At 48.2% G+C, this 27,060-nt stretch overlaps 1 protein-coding gene and 1 pseudogene across 6 annotated transcripts in view; one reads left to right on the plus strand and one right to left on the minus strand.

Moving 5' to 3' along the window:
• The window catches only part of Tex2 (testis expressed 2), a 109,578-nt gene that overhangs the window by 78,219 nt on the left and 4,299 nt on the right, over window positions 1–27,060 (plus strand). For 5 of the 6 annotated variants that reach the window (XM_021176086.3, XM_085829472.1, XM_085829473.1 and 2 more), the window contains 6 exons: window positions 2,599–2,745; window positions 7,611–7,710; window positions 13,735–13,867; window positions 20,005–20,130; window positions 21,400–21,609; window positions 26,887–27,007. In XM_021176086.3, the coding sequence (XP_021031745.1) occupies window positions 2,599–2,745; window positions 7,611–7,710; window positions 13,735–13,867; window positions 20,005–20,130; window positions 21,400–21,609; window positions 26,887–27,007 (837 nt within the window). The remainder of the gene's footprint in view (window positions 1–2,598; window positions 2,746–7,610; window positions 7,711–13,734; window positions 13,868–20,004; window positions 20,131–21,399; window positions 21,610–26,886; window positions 27,008–27,060) is intronic. The other variant, XM_029483456.2, reaches the window with a different exon arrangement.
• LOC147001384 (nucleophosmin-like) lies at window positions 22,018–26,526 on the minus strand (annotated as a pseudogene).

The raw sequence follows: 27,060 nt of genomic DNA on the forward strand, positions 1-27,060 counted from the left end.
GTTTGATGCATTGTCTGTGCTCTGCAGCTCTGATGTTTGTCTTTGTTCCCTGTGCCCCAGTGCAGAGCCTGCCTTAGATACAGGGACTGGGAAAAGGAAAAGCAACATGCTTGCCAGTTCCTTGAGACATCTTACCGCATCCTGTGTAACTGGCTTGGACGTCATTGTGAAATAGTCTTAGAGAGAGAGAGAGAGAGAGAGAGAGAGAAAGAGAAAGAGAGGAGGGGGGTTGTTTCCTGTAAAAATGAGCATTTTAAGAAAGACTGATAAAGGGTACACGTGCTCTCCTGAGAAAGCAAGAGGTGGCCTCTTCTGTGTAGCCTACAAGACAAAAAGTGGTGAGAGTCTGATGTGGGCAGTGGTTTGGCTCAGCCTAAGTAGCCTGGAGGCCATTTTCTTCAGACATGTGATGTTTCTTCAGTAGTCTGTGCAGATGATCTGATGGGGCTTGAGGAGTCCTGAACCTGTTACCCTGGGCCTGAAGATGACAGTGCACAGTATGCAGGAGCAGGGGGTAGGAGTGCAAACACATGTCCACACACGTGCACGCACACTTGTGGTACAAGAAATGGCTGACACCAACTTCTATCCTTTCATCTGGAAGTTGGTGGTGGAAAATATCTTGGTCAATGTACAGGACCTGACAGCAGCAGGGGTAGAGTCAGGCAGAGCCACCTCTTCTAAAATGGAAAAGTTAATATGTATCAATTCTAAACAAAGGTGTTAATTTTTAATGGGTGTGCATGTGTGTGTATCTGTGTGAGTGAATGCCTGGTGTGTGGGGTGCCTGTGGAGGTCAGAAGAGGGTGTCATCTGGTGTTGATGTTGGTTCTGAGCCACCACTGGGTGCTGAGAACTGAAGTGTGCCCTCCGGAGTGCAATAGTGCTCTTAGCCACCTAGCTGCTCTTCCAGCCTGTTTGTTTTTACTAAGTCACTGACATTCTAAGGAAGACTTTGGAAATCATCTAGATTTGAAGGAGTCTAGAACAGGTCCTAGACTCTGATGTGTTACTGGAAAGTGGAAGTGAGCCCCCCATTCCCTAGTTCCCAGAGAAAGAGCTGGCACAGCTATGGCATGACATTGGGGGCTGAGAAGTCTGCTGGCTTCACATCAGAGTCTGTGCATGGCTCACATAGATTAGACCCTAAGTCCAGGCTTCAGATCTGCTACATGACATAAGCCGTGGGCTCTTACAACCAGGCAGACCTTCAAGGTTCGATTCTTGGCCCCCAGTGACCCGTGTGCCATGCCACTGGCCTGGGCACATAGCCAGATGAGCCAATTGGCTACACAGAGCAGGCCACGGTGGCACTTTTATGCACAAGCACAGGCATGAAGTAGAAGAGAGTGGATGGTCTAAAGTCGTAACATGTGGAGCCCAGATGTGTTTACTTAGATCACAAGGGAAAGAAGTGTGAGCAGTCATTAGACTTCTGCATTTCTAGATCTTTTCATCTTTCCTTTTGTTTGTTAGCTTTTCTATATAAGGCTGCAGTCTAATTCAGATGTCCCAACAAGTGTCTGTCTCATTGGCTGGATGTTGGTGCCTGTCCTCCCTCATGACAGAGTAAGCAGAGAGCCAGAATCAGGCTTCAGTCATGAAGGGATTGTTCCTTCCTCAGATGGAAGCAGGATTCCCCTCTTCCTGGGGTATTGTGATGCTCAGATATGGTGATCTTTAGGAGTCACCTATATATCTATGTGTGTCTATGGTCAGCAGCACTAATCCTGCCACCCTTGTAAGTACTGAACCTACCAGCACATGCTTGCCACCAAACCTCACGGTCCCCTCATAGTTGCTGCTGTTGCTGCTGCTGCTGCTGCTCCTCCATGCCCACCTCTGACCCTCAATAGGCCAGATCCCATAGTCTGGCAGCTAACCCAGGAAGTTAGAGATAGGTTTGCTTACCCACTGATCACAGCAGATGTTTCAGACAGATTGTATGTGGGTCAAGTGGTGGGCATTGGAGTATTTGATGGGCTGGGGTTGGGGCCAACATCTGTTCTGAGAGCCATGTTCTCATCCAGCCCTGTGGTTCTTACCTCCTCTGCATCACTTGCTGAGAGGGGAGGGCTTTTGGAAGCTCCTGACTCTGCTAAGCTGAGTATCTCAGAGGCTCGACAATGCAAGTCAGTATGTGTGAGCACCTTGCAGGGATCAGGCTGGACTTGAGTCCTGGCCATTGGGAAACTCATTCCTCCTGGAAGAGGATGGGCTTGACAGTCGCAGGCCCAAGCCTGACCTGGGAGAAAGAGAAGCAGGCTTTGACAGATAACTCTCGGACACTGAGTTAGTGGGGAGGGGGAGCGAGGGCAGGGCAGGTCATCTGAGCTAGGGCTGTACAGTGGTAGCTGGATCATGGGAGGACAAGCAGAAGCAGAAAGGAGACAAAGAGAAGGTGCAGCTGTGACAGCCGATCTTGTCTCTCCTTTTCTTGCTCACCAGCATGGTGTGGGGCTTGTAATTTATAGGGAAGATGGACAAGTCACGCGTTCCGTTTCTACAGGAGGGGCCTCCGGAGGCTTTATGGAAATAAGCACCTGTCTGAATCTCCAGTTTTCTGACAGCTAATTTTGGTCTCTTTTCTTTTGCCAGTTGCCAGAGGCCCCACCCTCTGAGGAGGAAGAACAGGAAGCCTGGGTGAATGCTTTGCTTGGGAGAATATTTTGGGACTTTTTGGGCGAGAAATACTGGTCTGATGTGGTGTCGAAGAAAATCCAGATGAAACTCAGCAAAATTAAGGTATCTGTTTTCACACGAGAGGCCTCTGATCCCCCACCTCTTCACTTGTGGATGTTCTGTCCCTTCAGGTCTTAAGTGAACACACACCGTGATCTAAGAGTACCATACATGTGTATCTGACCTGGATCACAGACTGGCCTTGACCTGTGACTATCTAGTGACTGAGCCCGCTGTGGTGTTTGCCTTTCTACTGTTGCTGTGTCATTATCCTCTCTGGTGCTCCTCGGAGCTTGTGGAGGAGAAAGGATCTCCTCTGGCTCATCTGGGCTGAGTTAGAGACAGCTTACACTTGGCTTAGCTTCCAGGTGGGAATTTTGAACTCCATGGGACCCTATTTCCAGCTGTTCTCTTTCCCTCAGCTAGGACAGTTTTTGGTTTTTTTGTTTTTTGTTTTATGAGACAGGGTTTCTCTGTGTAGCCCTGGCTGTCCTGTAACTCACTCTTTAGGCCAGGCTGGCCTCGGACTCAGAAATCCGCCTGCCTCTGCCCCCCAAGTGCTGGGATTAAAGGCATGCACCACCACTGCCTGGCCAGCGAGGGCAGTTAAATGTGTCTGCCACTGGCCCTTGCTTTGGGCCAGATGTCTCTTTGTGCTGGGCTCTCTCTTTGCTAAAGGAACAGTCCTGATGCTAGCTAGCCCAGGCCCGCTTGGAAGTGTGTTTAAAATGCCTAAGGACTTCATGTGACTATCATTAAAGGAAATGTTTGCCAATCAGAGACCTGTAGAAGTTCCCGAGAAAGAAGCCTTTGGCCTGCTCCAGATCCAGCCACTTTGAGCACTAAGGCCCCACTGAGAGTCCTGTGCTCAGTAGCTTACGTCAGAGGCTCTTTGGGGCTATAGATTCCTTCGAGAAGCAGAAACTTGTAGCTCCTTTTCCTAGAAGAATGCACGCTGATGTAAAACTTTGCACATGCTCTCGGGGAGCTCAAGGCCTCCCGGTGGAGAGAACTTTAGACGAAGGTAAACTTAGGCTTGAAGAAAGAGGTGGACACAGAGCCTTGATTTTAGTACTTCCTCTGGACAAAACAGAATATCTTTTGGCTTTGTTGAGCTATGACAAGCTCTGTGTGCCTTCTCAGACCAGTCTTCCCCAGCTCTCTGGTAAGAAGAGAGGCTGGTGCTGGTGAGATGGCTCAGTGGGTAAGAGCACCCGGCTGCTCTTCCAAAGGTCCAGAGTTCAAATCCCAGCAACCACATGGTGGCTCACAACCATCTGTAACGAGATCTGACTCCCTCTTCTGGGGTGTCTGAGGACAGCTATAGTGTACTTACATATAATAATAAATAAATCTTTAAAAAAAAAAAAAAAGAAGAAGAGAGGCTGCCCTCTGACCTGAGGAAACTTTAGAGCAAGACTTTGGGAGGCCCTGTGACAATGTTGACTAGTTAGTGTTTTCAGGGTAGGTTGAGGGTTACCATTGGAAAGTGTCCCTCTCTCTTGGTGGATGAGATGTCAGCAGCCACCTAAAGGGAACTTGACCTCTTTGTCTCCTTGGGAAGTCTCTGGTCAAGGCAAATAGAGGGGCCTGCCCCTTCTCCTTTCTCAGACACTGGAGGGCTGTGCTTCCCTGGAGCAAGAGGAGAACAGGGCACGCCTGGGTTCCAGATGATCGCTCACCAGTTCCGGAAGCATGACCCTTCAAACTAAGAGTGGGAGGTCCTGGTGCCTCGCCTCCGGGGGAGTGATGATGGGGATGACAGAGGTTCCCTTAGTCCAGAGGAAGTCTAGGGAAGGTTTCTGCTTCCATCGCTCATGAAAGTGCTTGCTGTTTACCAGCTTAAGCTCCTTCTGCCTTTTCTGGTCAGAAGGACTGAGGTTAGCAGTGGTTGAGGTCCAGTGGCACCCAGGTCAAGCTTGGTGGCTTTGTCCATCTCTCACTGCTCCTCCTCGAATCCCCGCCCACTTGTGATCTGCTGTGCTGTGTTGTGCCCTGGAGGCAGAGGAGACCACAGGAACAAAGGGCAGAAGGATATTACCACATTCCTCCATGGTTGCACTTGATGGTTCATGTCAGCCAGAGGTGCATCTGGTATCCAGACGTGGGTTTAAAGCAAGCAATGTTTCTGCCCCTTCAAGATGCCCATGCCCTCCAGCAGATGCTGTCGTTGCACACAGCCTGATGCTCATCCACAAATGAGAACGTAGCCCACACACCCAAAGGTTCCGGCCCCAGTTGAATTTACTTAGGAGGGTAAGGAACGTGACCCCTGGGTTCGTGTCTCATGTGGGATCCTGTCGGTTTCTGGTTGACTGGCACAGAGGAGGGACTCTCTTGCTTTCTTCAGCATTTGAAAAAGGCTAACCTAGGAGGAATGGCGTGAGGAGAGGTTAGTTGTGATGTGCTAGCTCCCTGGGGTACAGTAGACCCAGAAGGCTCTGCTGGTCAGCCCGTTACCAAGACTCACAGGTAACTAGAGGCTCCTCACCAGGCTGCCTCCTCAGCTGCAGACGACAACTCTGAGGGAGACTGTGGCAGACTTGCCCAGCAAGTGACATTTTGTAGATGGTAGATATGTCACCCACATTTATGTTGACGCTTTTTGCGGGGAGGGTGCCTTCAGACAGGGAGTACCAATCTAGACAAATGTAACTGAGGGCTAGTCCTCAGTAACTAGTAGCTCAGGTGATACCGAGTTTGCCTACCGTGCAGGATGCCCTGGGCTCACTCATGGTGGCACCGGTGTGTCACCCCAGCGTTTGGAAGGTAGTGGCAGGAAACAGGGATGCTCAAGGCTTATGGAGCAAGTTTGAGCCTAGCCGGGGCTACATGAGACTCTGTCTCAAACAACATTGGTGGCTGGGCGTGGTGGCACACGCCTTTGATCCCAGCACTTGGGAGGCAGAGGCAGGTGGATTTCTGAGTTCGAGGCCAGCCTGGTCTACAGAGTGAGTTCCAGGACAGCCAGGATTACACAGAGAAACCCTGTCTCGAAACCCCCCCCCCAAAAAAAAAAAAAAAAACCCAACATTGGTGGCATGCCGTATTCTTGGATGCCTATAAAAAAGCAGAGGTGAAGCTCTCCGGCGGGCGAACCCTGACAGATCCCACTTTCTACTGAGAGCCAGCTGCAGAAATCCACTGTGTAAACAGCAGTCACCCCTGACCAGGTGCAACCCTGCAGTGTGTTAAATTAAAAAAAAAAAATCTCATTTTTTACAAATTAATCTAATGTTCAACTAGATAAATATAACTTAGACAATTCTGGAAGAAAAGAAAAGAAGGACTTATAAACTATAAAGCTGTGTCATAGCTAGGTGTGGTGATGGGTGATTGTCATCTCAGCACCCAGGAGGCTGAAGCAGGAGGAACATCATAAACTCAAAGCCAGCCTGGGCTACACAGTGAGACCCTGTGTGTGTGTGGTGGAGTAGGGAGGAGACAGAGACAGACAGACTGACAGACAGACAGAGGCAGACAGAGAGTTATAAAGTTACATCGGTAGGCGGACTTTGGTGCTGGTAGATAACATTACAGTACAGACTCCAGTGTGGTGGGAAGCTCATATTCAAAGCTGATGGTCCAGATCAGGGAAAGCATCGCTTAGTTGCTGGATGATAGGCGGAGTAACCAGCCATTTGGAAAAAATACTGAACCCCTACTTCAGATCTTAGGCTAAGCTGTGTGAGGTGGCACGTGCCTTTAGATCCAGCACTAGGTGGCACAGACAGGAAGGTCTCTCTGAGTTCAGTCCAACCATAGTTACATTGAGATCCTAGGGCTGGGGGGCTTCCACTAAAATAACAAATGACCTGAAGATTAAGGAAACACAAATGCAGCCTGGCTGCCCAGTATCCAGCACTCTAGAGATGGAGGCAGACAGATTTGTCTGGGTTGAGGCCAACCTGGTCTATGGAGCAGATTCTAGGACAGCCAGAGCTACACAGAGAAATGCTATTTATCTTGGGGAATTAAAAAAAAAAAAAAAAAAAAAGGAGAGAGAGAGGGAGAGAAGAAGGGAAAGAAGGAGGGAAAGAGTATACAAATCCAGTCAGAGGAAGTATACATGAGGTCATGGTATGATCGTGATCTTGGGGTAACTGGGGATTCTGAGGAGGACAGCAGTACTCTTCTATTATTTCCTCCATGAGAAATCCTTGCTGATAAGAGTTGTGGGTGTTAGTCAGACCCAGGAGGGACCAGATGGCGCCCTCAGATGAGTAGCTAGAGGAGGTGCAGAAACCCAAGGGGAGGCTGCTGTCTGCCTGGGTCAGCAGAGGTGGGGGGGGAGCTGTGGCCCTCCCCGAAGGGGCAAAGGTGGCGATCAGTTTACCAATCATCTGGCAGGGAGGAACTGGCTGTGTAGGAGCTCTGGCCTTCCTGGAGTGTGAGGACAGATGCTAACATTTCTCCCTGGTGGACCCCATGATCACATACCGCCTGAAGCTAAAGAGATGGAGGACTCAGGCTTCCTGGGCAAAGTCCTCATAGACCTGCCTTTGTGGAGCAGGCAGAGCATGGGAGGACGACAGAAACAGCCAGCCCTGCTGCAGGGGGATGCGGATTGGGGCTTAGGCTTTAGTTTGGCTTTCCCAGTTATTTCTAGTCCTGTGGTAAATTTGCCTGTCTGAAATGTACAGTTCCTTACCTCCCCTCCTCACTCTGAGTGGCAGGTGGCAGGTCCGAGGCTTCTCCACCTCCTCAGCTAAGACAGCCATGGCTGACCACGTCCTCACCAAGTCCCAGCCCTGCTCTAGGAGATTATAGCATTTGTCTGTTTGCTTGTTTCTGCTTCTCTGGTCTGTACATAAAGATGTGACCCAGCACCGCAACTGCTCTCTCCTCAGACTGCCTGGAGCTCTGGGTGACATTAGCGTGTTACTGGCTTCCTGGGGTCTCATTCACTCTTTGTTTCTTTCCTGCAGCTCCCCTACTTTATGAATGAACTAACACTGACAGAGCTTGACATGGGTGTAGCTGTGCCAAAAATCCTTCAGGCCTTCAAGCCTTATGTTGATCACCAAGGTAACGCTTAGTGGCCTGGAGAGGACTTGACCGGTGGGTGGTAAAATGCTTGTCTGGTTGTAGCTTTCACCCCAAGGCTTGTGCTTAGAAAGAACCCGAGTCCTAAGCTCCTGTTCACGTGGACTGTGGATTTTGTTCTTATTCTTTGTTTAGTTTTTAAACTCGTGGGGATTGGAGGGTGAGGAGAGGGAGAGAGATTGGGGAGCTGGTGAGGGGGTGTGTATGCTGAGGTCAGAGGCTAACTCTATGGAGTCAGTTCTCTTCCTTACCTTTAAATGGGTTTCAGGGCTTGACCCTAAATCATTCTCCTTGCATGGCAAGAACATTTATCCACCGAGCTATCTCACTAGCCATTTTTGGTTTGTTTTGATTTGTGTTATTGTTTCATTGTTGAGATAGAGACTTGTGTGTCTGTCGCTCATGCTGGACCTTGCTCTGTAGCCCAGCCTATCTTTGAACTTATGATCTTCCTGCCTCAGCCTCTCTAGCACAGACATGTGCCACCACATCCTACAAGTGACTTTTATTTATAGCAGTCACAGTAGGAAGCTGGATGGCAATAGATCTAGGTTCCTTCTCCCAGTTCTCTTCGCTCAGTCTGTTATGGGGGCTTTTCCAGACCCAAGACACCCTCAAGCCAGTTGCTAGGGTCCAAGCTTTTATGTGAGTTGTAGCCCTTGCCAGGGTGAGGCAGTGGGCTAGGTTTCAGCTGCGCTGTCCTCTCATGGGCACCATGGCCCTGCTTCCCTGAGAGACACTGCCCCACTCACTTAACCCCAGCTTCACCTGCCTCGTCTTCTAATTTGTAAAGTCTTTGGCCTTCATGTCTTGCATCTTTATAGTCCTTACACTCCTGTGGGTCTGGAGGATTTGAAAGATGAAGACATATACTTGAAGGCAGTATTTCAGGAGCAGATCTGTTTGCTGGAGTATAAGCTCCTGGATTTAAGGTTTTAGGCTTGCCATGGTCACAGTATTTATGCCTAATCCTGTGGATGGAAAAGAATTGATCAGAATGTGAAAGAAATAAAATAATGGCACAGCTTTCTATGCCTTTGATAACATGTGGCTTCAAAGGGCATCAACAGGGAGGAGTTAGAATGCTGGGATTTAGAAAAACACGAGCTGAGTGAGTCACATGGACAGAGAAGGCTGCTGGCACACAGGCAGACCTCACCGGCTCATTCCCTCCCCTCTCCCTCTTTCTTCTTTCCCTTCCTTCCTTCCTTCCTTTCTTCTCTTTTGAGACAGGGTCTTGCAAGGTAGCCTAGCCAAACAAACTGCCCACTCAACTCAGTTTTAGTATCCCCTGTCAAGGAAGCTCTTCTCCCTTGAATCATGCTTAACATATTCCCTAGGAGGCCTAGGAGCAGGGTAGAAGGGAGTAACACACTGTTTCTGGAGAACGATGCGTGTTTTGATGCCAATATTTTGTATAATTTGTAAGGTACAGAACAACTCTGGCCATCGAGTCACATTTTGTGAACTCATTTTCTGCTGTTACACAATATGAAGAGGGTGAGTGTTCCGTGATTACACTTAGCAGCTCTGCGCATCCCTCTAGCAGGGTTTGAGCTGACAGGGCATGCACACACTGATCTTTGAGAGACACAAAAGTCCACCTGGTGCCTGCGTGCTGAGGTCACCTGTAAGCCTGAAATCTGCCTGCACCTTGATCAGTCTGAATCCTGCTGGGGTCTGACAGGTCCACAGAATGAAGCTAGAAGAGATTTAGACTCTACAAGTAGTTATTCAGTCTAACCTGGTACAAGGTTGCTTATTCTACACCCCGGCCCCCAGCTCAGCATGGTGCACAGTATTCAAAGGTGTGCCCTGCTAAGTTAGCTGTGCAGCTAGAATCTTCTCCCCATCAGAGTACAAGGGCAGGGTCTTCCCCTAGTCCATGACCTCTCTGCTGCCCTTTGCCCTTTGCTCTCCGTCTCTTCAGGGACTGGCTAGAAACAAGCAGGAAATAATCAGCTTCCACAAACTTTCCAAGTGCTGGGCTTTTAAAGGTAAACACTGAAGGTGCCTGTGAGGTTTCTCACATGCTCGCCACCTCTCCAATCTCAACACCTCCCTGGCCTGGTTTAATAGAAATGTCTAAGGAAAGTGCACTGGGCAGAGCACAGCAGGCTCTGCCGCATCCAAGTGTCCCTGTGGCTTTGAGCTCTGGGAGTGCGTTGGTCAGGCTTTGAGGATAATTGGAGACCTAAGTCTCCAACTTCTTTGCTGTTTTTATGGAGCTGGCGTGAGACATTTCAAGTCTGCAGATCAAAGCCTTGCTGCTTTTAATCCACTTGAAGCTTACTTAACTCCTTTCAGGGCAAAGTGTAGCAATCTGCCAGCTTGTTTAACAGGGAGAAAATATTACCAAAGAAAGACATAAGGCCTGGGCGTTATTTGAATTTGATCAAGTTAGTCTTTTCCATGCTTTTGAAGAATGCCTGCATGACCCAAAACAGAAGGACAAAGGATGCACTGAGGTGTTTTTCAATAACAGTCACACTGCAACTGTGTAACCCTGTCCACTTGTGTAAACAATAGAGTGTGCTTAACCTAGGCTTAGGCGGCAGTCATGTTACTAAGTGACAGAATCTCACAGGACTGCTGTCCTATATGTGGTCCACTAGTGGCCAGAAGTCATCATGCAGTGTGGAATTGTGTGAGTTTGGGGTTTCAGATCCCACTGTTCTCGGGGAGAGCCTTCCTTTCTAGGGAAATTGAAAGGTGGGGTGACTTGGTAATAGCAGCACTCCTGTGAGACTCCAGTGCCCCTCTGAAAAGTCCCTCCCAGGGGCAGGAAAGATGGCTCCGCAGTTAAGAGCACTTGCTGTTCTTGCTGAAGAACAAGCAAGTCTCTAACTCCAGTTCTAGGGGGTCCAGTGCCCTCTTCCCATCTCAATGAGCACTACGTCCACATGGGTCCACAAAGAGAAATGCAGGCAGAACACCATACACATAAAAAAAGTAATTTTACAAAGAAAACATTTTTTAAAAAGAAAGAATATTTTCTTCTGGTTCACATGGGCTGTTCGGACTGCTTGGACTATTCTGCCTCAGCCATGCACTTTTTAAATTCTAAGATAGGATCTCTCTACGTGGCCCTGGCTGGTCTAGAACTTCTCTCAACCATGTAACAACCCTCTTTTCTCTGCCCCACAAGTTGTGAGGTGTTGGCCAGAATACTTGCTTGCCTCCTAGGACCCAGGTTGGGTGGTTCATAGTTCCAGCTCTAGGGGAACCAGATGCCCTCTTCTGGCCTTGTCTGCATCTGCACATGCCACCACCACCACCACCACCACCACACTACCACTCTTACATACATATTTTTTTTAAAAGAATAAATTTTGGAGAAAGAAAGACAAAACCTCCCATTTTGGAAGGAATAAAGTTTTAGTGCTCTTAATATGACAGCTTTCAAAGACAATCCATGCCGTTGATATTATTTGGAAACCTGGCCAGGATTTCCAAAAGAAATTAGTGTCCTTTTTATAGTGAGCTAAAATTCCTCTGTAGCCCTTTAAACCAATCCCATTCTCCTGGAAGTGGTTAAGGACTAAATGTCTTCCTGAAGCAGATGCGCCTTTGATCTACACAATAACAGCATTTTGAAGAGTAAGCTAACTAATGATTTTTTTAAACTGCTTACCGTAAGCTAGAAATGAAGCAGTTTTTCCCGCAAAGAAGATAATCACCCTTGACCTGTGCCACTTAATTAAACCAAGCCATTCATGGAGAATAATCGCATTCAGTAACAGGAAGAATTTGTTGAAAACCAAATAGGAATTATTCTGCCTTTAGTGAGGAATTGCACCGTTAGTACTTCCGTACGGATAGACAGTGCTTTTATACAGGGGGCTAGCCATGTGGGGAGGGGCTGTTTACTGCAGTGGACTGAAACTGCAGCTTTATATGAAGAATGGTCTGAGATTAATTTCCTGCCTCCTCTTACATATTGTCACTTGTCTTATGATGATCTATAAAAGTCTGTTAGCATTTAAATGGCCACTTGAAGGATTGCATTGTGATTAAATATCCATGAGGTCTTATGGAGCTCTAAGAGTGAAAGCATCTCGTGTAGCTTGGCAGGCCTGCCAGGCCACCCTCCTGTGCTGACAGAGAGTGATGTGTGCATACTGTGGATGCTGGTCCAGGGGCAGCCATCCTGGGGAAATGAGATATGAGCTATTGGCAGCAATATCCTTCTGATGACTAAATTCTTAAAACTCTGGCATTAAGTGATTCTCCAGCTTTACTGAGGTACACCTGGAACTCCTTTTAGTTTAATTATTAGGTAATTTCCAGAAACAAATGGATATTAAAAATATAAAAATTTAGGGGCTACAGGTCTGACTCAGAGGTTAAGGGCACGTGTTGCTCTTGCAGAGGACATTGGTTCAGTTCCCAGCGCCTGCATGGTGGCTCACAAGCATCCACAATCCCAGGTCCAGGGCTCCAGCATCCTCTCTGACATTCTCCTTTACCAGGCGTGCACAAATAAAACAAATTGTTTTTCTTTCTTTTCTTTTCTTTTCTTTTCTTTTTTTTTTTTTTTTTTTGGTTTTTCAAGACAGGGTTTCTCTGTATACTCTGTATAGCCCTGGCTGTCCTGGAACTCACTCTGTAGACCAGACTGGCCTCGAACTCAGAAATCCACCTGCCTCTGCCTCCCGAGTGCTGGATTAAAGGTGTGCACTACCACCCCCGGCCTTTCTTTTTTCTTTAAGATTTATTTATTTTATGTATATGAATAAGCTGTCACTGACATCAGAAGAGGGCATCAGATCCCATTACAGCTGGTTGTGAGCCACCACGTGGTTGTTAAGAATTGAACTCATGACCTCTGGAAGAGTAGCCAGTGCTCCTAATCGCTAAGCCATCTCTCCAGACCAAAAATAAAATAAATCTTAAAAAAAGTTTGAGGTGTGTGTGTGTGTGTGTGTGTGAGAGAGAGAGAGAGAGAGAGAGAGAGAGAGAGAGAGAGAGAGAGAGCACGCAATGAGTTTATTGGGCTGTCTTTTTTAAACCGTTTATTATTTGCAGGGAGGAGGCTGATGGGATGGGTGGGCTTGTGCATGCAGAGGTGGGAGGACAACTTGTAGAAGTCAGTTCTCTTCCTTTCCCATGTGGGTTCAGGGAATCAAACTCAGGTCATTAGGTTTGCTGGCAGGGGGCCTTTACCTGCTGAGCCATCTCACCTTCTTGGGATAGGTGAGAAGGCTTACAAGAGTGACCCCCAACAGCTACATTACTACTAAGCCCCAGCCATTGATGACCACCTCCCGGAAGGAAACAGTCTCACAGTGAAGTCTCCTCACTTGGCAAACAGTAGCCCCTTGGCCACCCTTCCTGGCGGTGCTGTGGGAAAGCCAGAGAGGGGGTGGGAAAGAAGAGGGAGGGAGGGAAAGGAGGAAGGGAGGGAGAGAGAGGGGAACAAAGGAGGGAGGGAGGGAGGGAGGGAGGGAGGGAGGAAGGGAGGGAGGGAGGGAGGGAAGGAGGGAGGGAGAGAGAATGGAGTCCTTGCTGAGCTCACATGGACACTGAGTTCACTGTGACCCCCAGAGTAGCTACACTGGCCACTGCCCTGCATGCAAACCACCACAGTCGTCCCTCTCGTGGTCTGAGGGCGGAGCGCCTTACCCTTTCCATGCCTCCGTTGTCAGTACAAATCACGTGTGGGCTTTACTCTAATGCCAGCTTAAGGACGCTGAAGGGTTTATTTTGTGTGCCTGTGTGCACCACATGCATGCCTGGTGTCCTCAGAGGTCGAAAGAGGGCGTCAGATCCCTTGAAACTGGAGTTAGATAATGACTGCAGTCATTATCGGGTCATATTCGGGTGCTGGGAGCTGAACTCTTCGGCAGAGTAGCAAGTACTCTTCACCACTGAACTATCTTTCTAGTCCTGAAAGTACCCGTCTGGATACTGTAGTTTACATTCATATTTCTTGGGAGGCAAAAAGAAAAAAAAAATCAAGACAAACCCTTTTTTTGTTTGTTTGTTTGTTAACTGTCTCTCTAGGACTCTGGATCGATTTGGAAATGTCTTACAATGGGTCCTTTCTGATGACTCTGGAGACCAAAATGAACTTGACCAAACTAGGTAAAGAGCCTCTTGTTGAAGCCCTGAAGGTTGGAGAAATTGGCAAAGAAGGGTAAGGGGCTATATATGAATTTACTAACCAACCCTGGGGGCCTAGCCTCTCCCTGCAGCCTGTGAGAAGCAGGTCGGGGCGTGGGAGTCCCTGAATGGCCAGCAGGCTCATTGTCAGTGCTCCTGATTACCGAGTGAGCTGTACACCCAGGGACCACACAGTGGCTGCTTGCTGGTCTTAATTATTCAGCAAGCATCACTGGCACAGGGCAAGCAGGACATACCCCTCTGAGCATAAACTATTCTTCAACCCAGTCCTTACTCCGAAGCCTACCTCAGCTCAGAGCCACAGATGGCAATATGTGGAGCAAATTAAGGTCCCCTGGGGATCCACCACTTTAATCACCAGGTCAGAATTATTTATAACGAGGTGGTTGATCTGGAAGCACCTTCCCGAAATAATATAATATTGATTTGCTTAGTAAATTGTCCTCTTTGTGGATAGTACATCTGTTACTCAGAGTTAATCTGATTTAGAAATATTCCAGAATTGTGAGGTAATTAATGGAGCCTGAACACCCGCACTCACTCCCCACTCTGGATTCGATGCCCACATTCTTGAACACCTTAAAAGTCACTGTTCTTGTTGCACATCTAAATGTAACACTGTTTGAGCCAAGTTAAAGGATATGGCCTCTCCCATCCCAAGTCCCTCTGCAGGGACTAAGCTACAGTGACTGGCACTCCCACAGTGAGCTAAGTGCGAGACACTGGCTTTTTGCACAGTTGTGAGCTGATTGACCCTCTTTAGTTTTCAGTGCTAATAGACCAAGGAGGTGGAGTTGTGTCTTCAAGGACATTCTTCTGCTTAGATCATCCTGATTTATCCAAGTCACGCATTGAAATGTTCCTGTTTTAATAATTGGAGAATTGCACCTGATGCACACAATCTAACTCGTATCTGCTATTTTCCTTTCATTTTTCTGCTATTTGTTAAAATGTATTTGGATTCGGCAATCTGTGGATTTGTATTTCCTGGTGAGTGGTATTCATCAACTCCCCGTGTAGCATTTCACACCCTGTGCGTGCTGACCCTGATTTGGTCCCCTTTGAAGCCACAAGACAATGTCATTTCATCATGTTCCAGATTCGAAGGCACAGTCTGAGGGCTGGGGAGGCTGAGAGCAAGGGTGAGGCTCTGCTGACAGAGAGTCTCCTAGACTTCCCCATTTAGAAATGCCCAGGTCCTGATCTAGCCTGTAGTCAGTCCTGACTTTTTATCTCCTGTTCCACCCCACTCTGATCACTATAGCTGAGCAGTGCCAGACTGGCCGTCTGACAACAGAGTTGCAAAAACACCATATAGGCAGAGGCGGTCTGAAAATGAGGTCCCCCACCCCCACCCCGGGCTCAGTGGGAGGTCAGCTGCTGAGCATGTGCCAGGACCTGGGTTTGATTGCCAGCATTTTTCTTTTAATGTATCTAATATAACGGGACTGGGCCAGAGCAATCTTTGGCCTTAAGCATTGAGTGAGGACCTTTTGGAAACAGCTGTACCCCAGCACAGGGCTCCAGGCTCTGTTGGGAAGGCAAGGCCCACACATCAGGTGGGCAGCAGACCGCTTGGTCTGAGTCTCATCTTTCACGCACTCCACAGTGACTATTGTTCTTCTGGCTGTCTTGGCTTTACGTCTGGTTTCCATCTACAAGCTCACAAGATGCTCACAGTGTTTCTTTACACTGACTGAAAAGACTCGCTTTCTCGGGAATCTGGCTTTCATGGTAGAGTGTATTTCTAAAATCACTGTGTCAAAGAGGAGTCCTGAATGTAATGTCTATCTTCTTCCTGTGAGGATGTTAAAATATACATTGATATGCAATTTGCTACCGCTTTTCAATGCAAAGAGATACCACCTCAGAGCCCTTCCTTAGTGAGGAAAAAGCTGAGGACTCTAGAACACAGTTTGGCTCAAAGTTCTGAAGCATTGAAAACCCATGCCAGATTCCAGAACCTAGTTCCAGAAGCACTTCTAAAATCTGTTTCCTCCGTTCCTCAGCCATGAACATGTGTGGCCGCCTTGAGGCTAAGGAGAGGATGGACAGAAGGCAGCCGCGTGGTAGCTGTTACTAAACACCCATGTCTTTGTTAATACTGAACACCCTGGTGCGGACTCTGCAGAGGCCCACAGCAGCCTCTCCTCCAGGCCCCCTCTCTAGCCACCGCCACCTCTCCTCTCCAGGCCTCACACCACACATGGGTTTGCCCCAGGGCCCAGCTTTGGCAGGGTCGTGGTGGCCTCACTGTTTTGTTCAGTGCCCACTCAAATGACTGTGCTCTCGGGGAACTTCTAGAAGTTTTCTCTTCTAGTGGGAAGTTTGCTTATAGTACTCAGAGACAAATTGGAGAAATTGAAATCTAGGTTGCTTTAGGCCGAGCTTGGCTCCTTCTGAAAGTTATTTATGGGCATTTGTCTTTCAAGCTTGTACTTCCACAAACAGCATGTCTTCTGGTCACACACTAGTTAAACCACTTTGGGGCAATAAGGCAGTCAAAATGGATTTCAAGGACCGGAAGTGTAGCTCAGGTGGAGAGCTTAGCATGTGTGAGAGCCTAGGCTCCATCCCCAGCACTGTGGGAGTGGAAGGGAAGGAGGAGTCTAAATTTTAGGGGGAAACCTGTAAAGGGTGTTAGCATTCTGTCTACACTCCACCCCACAGTTACCTGGCAACAGCCAGGTGTGCCTGACCCACTATAAAAGGGGCTGCTTGCCCCCTCCTCTCTCTTGCCTCTCCCTCTTGCTTCCCTTCTCTCCCCATTCCCCCCACACACGTGGTCATGGCCAGCCTCTACTTCTCTACTCTCTCCTTCGCTCTGCCTTTCTCTGCCTCTACTATCCTCTTAACTCCCCTCCCCATGCCCTAAATAAACTCTAGTCTATACTAGCTAGTCCCTCAGGGGGAAGAAATGCCTCTGCATGGGCCCGCTGAGACACCTCTTTCCCCCATACCTCACCACACTCCCATAGAACATATCTTATACTTCTCTATCTTTTTATAAACATATCAAAGGGCCTTTAAATAAGTCAGAAGGAATGCATCCTACATGGCCGATCCTTTAAATGGATAGTGGGGTGGTTTTGCAATGTACTCAGTGCAGCTTGGGCCCGTGTGGAGTCTCCTCCCCCTTCCCAAGAGCCAAGTATACCGTGTATATACCATGACTAGGTCTTGTCCTGGTTCTGTGTGTCTAAATGCACATGCAGCTAAGAATGCATGAGGCTGGTTTCTTTTTAGTAAAAGAAAGTGAATGCCTTTTGCGGAGTGAGGGCCCCACCCAGGGCTGTTGAGTATGTTTATTTACTCCTCACTGAAAGGCTTTTTACAGTAGCCTCTGGCATCTGTGTCATTCTTTTAACTACTCCAAAGCGATAGCAGTCAGCGTGCTTTATTTACAGGTAGTCTAAGAAACTGCTGGAATGGGGCTGGAGAGCTAACTCAACCATTCTTCCAAAGGACTAGAGTTCAAATCCCAGCACCCACATAGAAGCTCACAACCATCTGTAACTCCAGTTCCAAGGCCCTCTGTTGTCTTCTGGCCTTAGTAGACACTGCACATGCATATAACACAGACCTGTGTCCAGGCAGAAAGAGAGAGCCAGACTCACAGATAGGCTGACTGACTGCTGGAAGTTGCCAGAAGTGATAGTGATTATTTGAACAAGAAATAAAACAGTTGAGCCAGGCATGGTAGTTCGTGCTGGCAATCCCAACTCTTGAGAACCTGCGGGATGAGACTTAGCCGGAGTCTGAAGCCAACGTAGGCTACATAGTGACTTCCAGGCCAGCCTGGACTACAAAGTGAGACCCCATCTCAAGAAAGACATTTTTAAAAAGCCCAAGACAGACCATGATAAAATAATTTACTTTCTCTTGTGTCTGACTCTAGGCACATTTCTCAAGTGGTTTTTACCAGATCAGCATAACTGGAATGAGCCTGTTTAGTGGCTCTCTGAGAGGATAGAACTGAGTTGTGTTTGGAGCCAGTACTCACCTCCTGCACATTTGTTCTGAGGACGAATACTGTGTCCTGAAAGTTCTTGTTGACGTCATAAGGTCGAGGGCATAACACGCACATTTAGTTGTAAAAACTGTGTCTGAGCCAAACATTAGTCACACAGTGGTCCTAGGTTCCACGAAACACGGCTCCTATTTTGGATGATAGAAATGCCATTTAGTCAAAATCGGACTCCACAGCATCTGGTAGCCTAGGCAACATTATCCGAATCACTCTCTTGAGGCTGCGGAGTGCAGCTTGGCCTCTGTCCTGCAGAGGATTCATTCATTCTGGGCCCTCAGAGCTCAGTGCAGTGCTCAGCTCAGCTCACTGGTGGGGACATAAGGGTCCACAGCTCAGCAGATCTCACTGTGATCTCAGACGCTTTGTACTGTGTATGGATGAAGGCCTGCCCCATGCTAGGCCGTGTGTTAGGCCAGCTTCCACACCTGGCCGCATGAGGCTTGAAGGCTGGCAACGCAGCTGTTTGGTGCAGATATGGGTCGGTTGTATAATCTCTGACAGTTTACATTTCTGACTCTCCTTATCTTAAAAACCCAGTTCAGAGCCGGGCGTGGTGGCTCACGCCTTTAATCCCAGCACTCGGGAGGCAGAGGCAGGCGGATTTCTGAGTTCGAGGCCAGCCTGAGCTACAAAGTGAGTTCCAGGACAGCCAGGGCTATACAGAGAAACCCTGTCTCGAAAAAACCAAAAAAAGGAAGAAAAAAAACCCCAGTTCAGAGTTTTTTTGAGAATTGACTTTTCCGTATAGATTTGAAACCCAAGAGCTCTGTGAGGGTGGCCTTCCCACAGGCTCGCTCTCCGAGGCAGTTCTGAACAACAAGGGCACATCACAGAAGCGTTCTAGACTAGCCTGGCCTGTTGGGGGAACAGGAAGCAGCTATTTCAGATGAGGAGGGGCTTCTCAAAGGGACACCCCCTTCAACAATGACGTCCAGCGTGTGGGTGCAGCTCTGGCTCCATTTCAGAGTCGGGGTGAGCCGGATTTCTGTGTCCTGCCTGGGAGGACATCAGTGGGATCTTCTTACAGCCAGCTCTGGTTTCAGAGTGAGAGGCTCAGCCTGGCCCTCTCATGCATGCGGCCGGGTGCTCTGCCCTTGACTCCCATTAATCAGGAGACAGTTACCCCAGTGGATTTCTAGTGGCTCAAGGAGGTGTTGAGAACCTGAGGGCAGTGGCAGCAGGGAGGCTGGGCCTAAGCTGCGCGGTCTTTCCTGAGTACTTTGCCCTGGTCAGCAGTACAGGGCTGTGCTTGGTGATTGTTTTGTTGCTCAATAGTGTTCAGAGGCAGGCTCTGTCCTTTGTCCCTGGCATGCCTAGAGATGGGGCCCGGGTAGTAATCTCGTAAGCAGGCAGACAGCTTTGCTAGGTCAGGAAGCCTCTGGCGCACCTCGCACCTCAGGAAGGAAAGCTTGATCCCACAGCTCTGCTGGGGATCTGGAGAGCCCCACCCCTCTGGAACCCTAAAGAGTTTAATGAAGAGCAGTGATCTATAAAGGGGCTGGAAAGCCTGGCCTCAAAAAGTACCTAAGATCTTATGTCAGGTGTTTTGTTTTGTTTTGTTTTTTGAGTCCCTTGAGACTTGGCATCTTGTGGCTTTGGGCTTTCTCTGTGACCCCATCCTCAGGAGATGGAGCAGACATGGCGTAATGTATCTAATCTTACCAGTTCAGTCAAAACTAATCTGAGGGACGATTAAGCCATAGACAAGAGACTTGCCTGCACCCCTCATCCTTCGTAAGGCTGTCACATCACAAGCATTAAGCTGCCATCATAACCGCCGCTAACTGTCCATTCTTCCATTTACCCCACCACCACGACCTGGCTCCTACATTTTATGTGACTCCATCCCACTCCACCACCTGTCTCTCTGGTGCATGCTCAAAAGCAAACTGTTCTGAGCTCAAGTCCTCTGCAATCCTGTCAGGGGACTTGGTGCTAGAATTTACTGTGTTAGCAGCCAATCCAAGAACTCTTGGATCTCTTAGTGACATTGACAACATATGACAGAGGTTTCTTCTTGACCCTCTGTGTGTGTGTGTGTGTGTGTGTGTGTGTGTGTGTGTGTGTGTGTGCATTCATTTGCACATGCGTACACTGCCGGTGACTTCCTTTCTATGCAGTTGCAGGCCCAGGGCGTACTGTCTGGCTGACAGTGATGAAGAATCCTCCAGTGCTGGCTCCTCTGAGGAAGATGACCCACCAGAACCCACTGCTGGAGACAAACAGCCGCTCCCCGGGGCTGAAGGGTGAGTGGATGGGGCTTCTGGAGGCTCTGGTGGTCAAGGGAGCATCCAGGAGTCAGCCTGTCTTTCCCTTCCCCTCTCAGCTTCTTCCTGCACACTGAGTAAAACATCCTAAGAGGGAAGACTTTGGCTTTGCCTTGCAGTGTGAGTAAATATCAGAGGCTTTGAAGGAAAGGCTTGTCTCCAGAAGTGCTGCCAGGTCTTCAGAGAGTGCAGACTGCACACCACCTCCCCCTGGTGGTCCAGAAAGAAAGGAACCGTGCACATCACAGCCCCATCTGCTCGCTGTTGCTCTCTACAGAGCTCAGATGCTTGGGTTATTTCTTTTGTGAATTCTGAGACTGTGGATGACCTAGCTGCTCTTCTGGATCATGAGCTTCCTCTGGGGCTCTCTGGGTCTGTTCCTTTGGCAATGTAATGGTCAGAGTATATCTCATGCCGTTATGTAAGGACCTCTGCATTATTTAAAAGGAAATAAAGAAACCTAAGATTTGCAGCACCAGGTAATTCAGAAACTTATAAGTAAATAGCAGGCTGCTCTCTTTGAAATTGCACAGAAGGTGAGAAGAGAGCACAGATGTGTGCCCAGCCCAGTTGGTACCTCTTAGAACTATGGTTTAGGGTTAGAGATGTGGTTGGTCCCTAAGTTCTAACCCTATAAAGGAATAGGTCCACGTTCCAAGCCCTTTGAGAGGCTCCAGGCGTTGGTGTGATTGTGCATGAAACTGTTGCTTTGCTGTCTGTCGGGTACAGCATTAGCTCTGTGTGCTATCTAGAAACAGAGGTTCCCCGGTGGGACTAGGACTCCTGCTGAGTCTCACAGTGGCACGAAGGAGTCTCTCCTGGGTGAGATGACTCTGTCCGGATGTTTGGGTATCCGCTGTCCAGTCAGAATGTTCTGTCTGACCAGTGTGTGTTCTCTGAAGTAGTTCTCAACCAAAAGGGATTCAGCCCCCACAGGGGGGGTGGTTGGGGGGGGTGGGCACATGTTTGATTATCTCAACAGGGAGAACACTCTTGCCATCTAATCCTTGGAAGCCAAGGACAGTCCTCCTCAAACAGAGTGCCCTGACCACAGTGTGTGTCGTGTCCCAGTGGGAAAGCTATGGAGAGCAGTGGGAGTCACAAGGCTCATGCCAGTGGATGGTATTTAGGGCCAGCGAGATGGCTTGACAGACATTTGCTGCCAAGCCTGACAGCCTGAATTTGATCCCTGGGAACCCTACTCCCCCAACACCCACGCTAACACGGCTCTGCATTCTGTATTTGAAGGTACGTTGGAGGTCATCGAACAAGCAAGATTATGAGGTTTGTTGATAAGATCACCAAATCAAAATATTTCCAAAAAGCAACAGAGACAGAATTCATTAAAAAGAAGATCGAAGAAGTCTCTAATACGCCACTGCTGCTAACTGTGGAAGTGCAAGAGTGTCGAGGGACCTTGGCGGTCAACATCCCCCCACCCCCAACTGACCGGATATGGTGCGTATATGCCCTAAGTGATCCCTTTACCACGTGACCATGAAAGTCCCAGTCTACTTAACCCTGGACAAGAGCATTTGCCCACTGTTTTTAGTAGACTCCTGTAAATTATTAATCATTGTGTTTTTGTCCATGACTGTCTCTTGTACATTTTTGTTGTTGTTGTTGTTTTCGAGACAGGGTTTCTCTGTGACCCTGGCTGTCCTGGAACTCACTCTGTAGACCAGGCTGGCCTCGAACTCAGAAATCTGCCTGTCTCTGCCTCCCAAGTGCTGGGATTAAAGGCATACGCCACCACTGCCCAGCTCTCTTGTACATTTTTAAGGGTGATCTTCATATGTTAGGAAGCGTTAAGGTGAATGTGAAGTTTGTGGGAGAGGCTGTTTCTGTCCTTGGTCCTCCTCTCTCTTAAGCTGACTCATCCACCATTAACACCAATAGCCCTTTGTAGTCAGCCCTGGTCTCTGCCCAGCCTGTGTTGGAGCCACAGCACTGGTTCAGTCTTCTCAAGGCCTTCCTTCTTGACAGATGACAGTCATATGTGTAGCAGGGTCCAGGCAGTGAGGAGATGCTCCCTGGGTGAGGTCTTGGTGTTGTGATAGGAGGCTCTCTGAGGAGGAGGCTCTGGGTGGAAGTACCATCTGGTGGTGCTGAAGATACAGCACCCCCCAGAGATCCTGACTGCTGCTCTTCCAGAGATCCTGAGTTCAAGTCCCAGCATGGTGACTCACAACCATCTCTAATGGGATCTGATACTGCCCTTTTGTGTATCTGAAGACAGCTACAGTGTACTCACATACATAAGATAAATTTTTTTAAAAGTCCACATTTATATACTCCAGAAATAGACACTGCTAAATACCTTACTATACTAGGTTTAAAAGGTTATTCTAAAATAGTGAGTTGATACAACATTTTTTCTTAACTGCTGAGTTTTAAATAGAGTAAGAAACTTGCTTAATATTTTTCTATCCTTCCCTCCTCAAAAGTGTAACAACATAAGACACACTAGAAGCACGGCAGTCTGACATTTTTCTGTGTTTCTATAGCACTGTCAGTGACAGATTAAAGGTTTAGGTAGTTTGATAACTCTCAGTGTCTTATCTAGACTTTTTAAAAATGTTAAATAGTGAGTTTATTTTACATGTATATTTCTGTCTCCCCACCATCCCCATGTCTGCCCACCAATGCGACTACGTCCTATCATGACATTCCACTCATACTTACAGCCAAGGAAAGGATGGAGTGCCATCCTTGAAAAACCAAACAGGAATTTTAGATAGCACATTCTTGGCAGTGGGGCATGGACAGAATTTGTAGAATGCGGTAGGGAAAGCTTTTACTTTGCATTATGAAAGGTCAGGCATCTAGATATCAGCTGCTACAGAAGTAAAGTAAGGCCGGACAGTGGTGGTGCATGCCTTTAATCCCAGCACTTGGGAAGCAGAGACAGGCGGATTTCTGAGTTCGAGGCCAGCCTGGTCTACAGAGTGAGTTCCAGGACAGCCAGGGCTACACAGAGAAACTCTGTCTATAAAACAAACAAACAAATAAACAACAACAAAAAACAGAAGTGAAGATGGGATATTTCAAGCTGTTTAAACCACTTTTTTTTTTTTTTTTTTTTTTTTGGTTTTTGGAGACAGCATTTCTCTGTACAGCCCTGGCTGTCCTGGAACTCACTCTGTAGACCAGGCTGGCCTGGAACTCAGAAATCCGCCTGCCTCTGCCTCCTGAGTGCTGGGATTAAAGGAGTGCGCCACCAAGCCTGGCTTTTCTTTCTTTCTTTCTTTCTTTCTTTCTTTCTTTCTTTCTTTCTTTCTTTCTTTCTTTCTTATATGTAAGTACACTGTAGTTGTCTTCAGACACCCCAGAAGAGGGTCTCAGATCTCATTACAGATGGTTGTGAGCCACCATATGGTTGCTGGGATTGGGACCTGTGGAAGAGCAGTCAATGCTCTTAACCACTGAGCCATCTCTCCAGCCCTTTTTTTTTTTTTTTTTGGTTTTTCGAGACAGGGTTTCTCTGTGTAGCCTTGGCTGTCCTGGAACTCACTTTGTAGACCAGGCTGGCCTTGAACTCAGAAATCCGCCTGCCTCTGCCTCCCGAGTGCTGGGATTAAAGGCGTGGGCCACCACGCCCGGCTTTTTTTTTTTTTTTTTAATGTATAAGAGTACACTGTAGCTGTCTTCAGATGTAGCAGGTGAGGGCATCAGATCCTGTTACAGATGGTTGTGAGCCACCATGTGGGTGCTGGGAATTGAACTCAAGACCTCTGGAAGAGCAGTCAGTGCTCTTAACTGCTGAGCCATCTCTCTAGCCCCCTTAAACCATTTTCTTTTTTTTTTTTTTTGTTTTTTTTTTTGGTTTTTTTTTTCGAGACAGGGTTTCTCTGTGTAGCCCTGGCTGTCCTGGAACTCACTTTGTAGACCAGGCTGGCCTCGAACTCAGAAATCCGCCTGCCTCTGCCTCCCGAGTGCTGGGATTAAAGGCGTGCGCCACCACGCCCGGCCCATTTTCTTACAGAGGTCTTCTCTACCTCCAAAAGTCTCCAGTACCCTCCTGGTTGGTCATTGGAAGCTATTCTTCACATGATTTATGAACTTGGCTCCACTGGGTTTTTTTTTTTTTAAAGGAACCCCCTCCTCTTTTCTAGACTTGCTTACATTTTTGCCATAATGTCTTCTACAGAACCAGGTCCTTTTTGTGTTTGGGAATTCTTTTCTGTCTTTTGAAGGATTCTTAACCTTTTGATCTTGGTGTAGATAGGTTGGAGGTTCTCCATCTTGCCTTGTGTTTCGTGAGTTTTTAGGAGAGTGTCTCATAGATTTCTCCCCTGGAGCTTTTTCTTCAGTTTCCTTGTCATCCTCTTCATCATCAGCATCTCTATCACTGTCATCATCTGCATCACATTTTACTTTTCTCTGTGGAACCTGGTTCCCGCCTCCAGGAGCAGAACACTTCGTGGGCACACAAAGAGCTTTACACCCTGCTCATCCTCGTCTTCTGACTCTGCATCTTGCTCTACACTGCTAGGTGCTGTCCACTAATGTGCACTGGTCCTGAGCCACACTTCTATCTTCAGACCACAGCTGGTGTACTTTCAAAGCCCTCAAGGGAACCGTGTTGTGCAGTCATTGCCAGTGTGACTTTGAATGGGCTACCTTCATAACTTGTTGCTTCTGCGTGCTTTCATCTCTTGCCCTAGCCCCTCATGGATGGATCGTAATGATAACTGATTGTCTTAGTCAGGGTTTCATTGCTGTGAAGAGACACCGTGACCATAGCAACTCTTTTTTTTTTTTTTTTTTTTTTTTAGATTTTTCGAGACAGGGTTTCTCTGTATAGCCCTGGCTGTCCTGGCACTCACTTTGTAGACCAGGCTGGCCTCGAACTCAGAAATCCGCCTGCCTCTGCCTCCCGAGTGCTGGGATTAAAGGCGTGCGCCACCACGCCCGGCTTTTGACCATAGCAACTCTTATAAAGGAAAACTGTTCATTGGGGCTGGCTTACAGCCTCAGAGGTTTAGTTCATTTATGGCAGGAAACATGGCAGTGTGCAGGTTAGCATGGTACTGGGGGAGCAGAAGGACCAGCAGAAGGAGACTTTGTTCCACACTAGGCAAAGCTTGAGCATAGGAGACCTCAAAGCCCATGCCCACAGTGACACACTTCCTTCAGCAAGACCACACCTATTAATAGTGCTATTCCCCATGGCCCAAGCATTCACACACATGAGTATGGGGCCATCTCTATTCACACACATGAATTTGGGGGCCATCCCTATTCACACACATGAGTCTGGGGTACATCCCTGTTCACACACATGAGTCTGGGGGCCACCCCTGTTCACACACATGAGTATGGGGGCCATCTCTATTCACACACATGAGTATGGGGGCCATCCCTGTTCACACACATGAGTCTGGGGGCCACCCCTGTTCACACACATGAGTATGGGGGCCATCTCTATTCACACACATGAGTCTGGGGGCCATCCCTACTCACACGCATGAGTCTGGGGGGCCATCCCTATTCACACACCACAGTGATGTTCAGTTCTTCATTATCCACCTTAAAGTAACAATCCTTTTTGGCCTTTAGTTCATACCTGGAGATAGAGCCCGGCAGGGGTGGTGCACACTTTTAATCCCAGCACTTGGGAGGCAGAGGCAGGCAGATTTCTGAGTTCGAGGCCAGCGTGGCCTATAAAGTGAGTTCCAGGACAGCCAGGGCTACACAGAGAAACCCTGTCTCAAAAATCCAAAGAAATAACTGGAGATAGCTGTGAGGTCTCAAAGGGGTCTCATGTTTATGTCTGTTGTGCCCTCATGAGGTGGCGACATGCACTCTGGTGTGAGGGAAGCCAGACAGCGATGTCTGTCACTATTCCTCAAAACAGATTTATAGGACTTCTCTATTCCTCTTTATTTAGTTAGTGTCTTTGATCTTCAAACTGGGCTCTTCCTACCTCACCTTCTGAATGTTGGGATTGCAAGTGTGGGCTACCACACTCTGCTGCTCTGGACACTTCGCCAACAGCTCTGAGTGTCAATCTGCTGTAGGAATCATAAGAGGCACAGTGCAGCAAGGATGTCAGGGGCAAGGCAGGGGTGTGACAGGGGTGTGACGGGGGTGAGGCAGAGGTGTGATGGTTGAGGCAGAGGTGTGACAGGTGAGGCAGGGGTGGCAGGGTGTGAGGTAGTGTAAGGCATCACATTCCTGGCACCTGCACACTCAAGAGGCAGAGACAGGAAGATTTGGAGAGTTCAAAGCCAGCCTAACAGTCATAGCAAGACTGTGAGAAAAACATGACTTAGCACATGGTGAAGAAAAAGCAGTCTATAGACCTTTCTCTGCTTGAGCTTACTTAGGACAGACCCTCTCGTAGAGACGCCATTCAGAAGGAGGCTGCATCTTTCAAAAGTTGTGGCTTTTATAATGAGAACACCTTATTGCTATTAAAAATACAAAGAGAAAGGCCATTGCCATTTTAGGGAAATAAGAGCCCTAAAGCAGTGCTCAGTTCCTAGCCTTCTGCGATCGATCTCTCGGCTTTTCTCCGTCGTCAGCACTGGTCTGAATCCCTCCGAGTCCTGACACTGCCCAACAGACAGCGGCGTTCAGAGCTCACGTGTGCTGTGCTGAGTTAGGAATGTGGCAGTTCAGAACCGGAGGTCACTTAGTGATCAACCCTTGCCAGCAAGGGCTCTGTAGTGCCAGCGCTTGCCCACTTCCGTTCTCTCCTTAAATGCGGTAACTGTCTTCTTCACAAAGGTATGGTTTCCGGAAGCCACCGTATGTGGAGCTGAAAGCTCGGCCAAAACTCGGAGAGAGAGAAGTGACTTTAGTTCACGTGACAGAGTGGATTGAGAAGAGACTGGAGCAGGAGCTTCAGGTAAAACTGCCCCGTGTTTCCACAGAGCAGGGCACCGGGTGGGATGGAAGGCC

Source organism: Mus caroli, unplaced genomic scaffold (assembly GCF_978045245.1).
Source record: "Mus caroli unplaced genomic scaffold, Mus_caroli_1 scaffold_13, whole genome shotgun sequence".
Taxonomy (NCBI): Eukaryota; Metazoa; Chordata; class Mammalia; order Rodentia; family Muridae; genus Mus; species Mus caroli.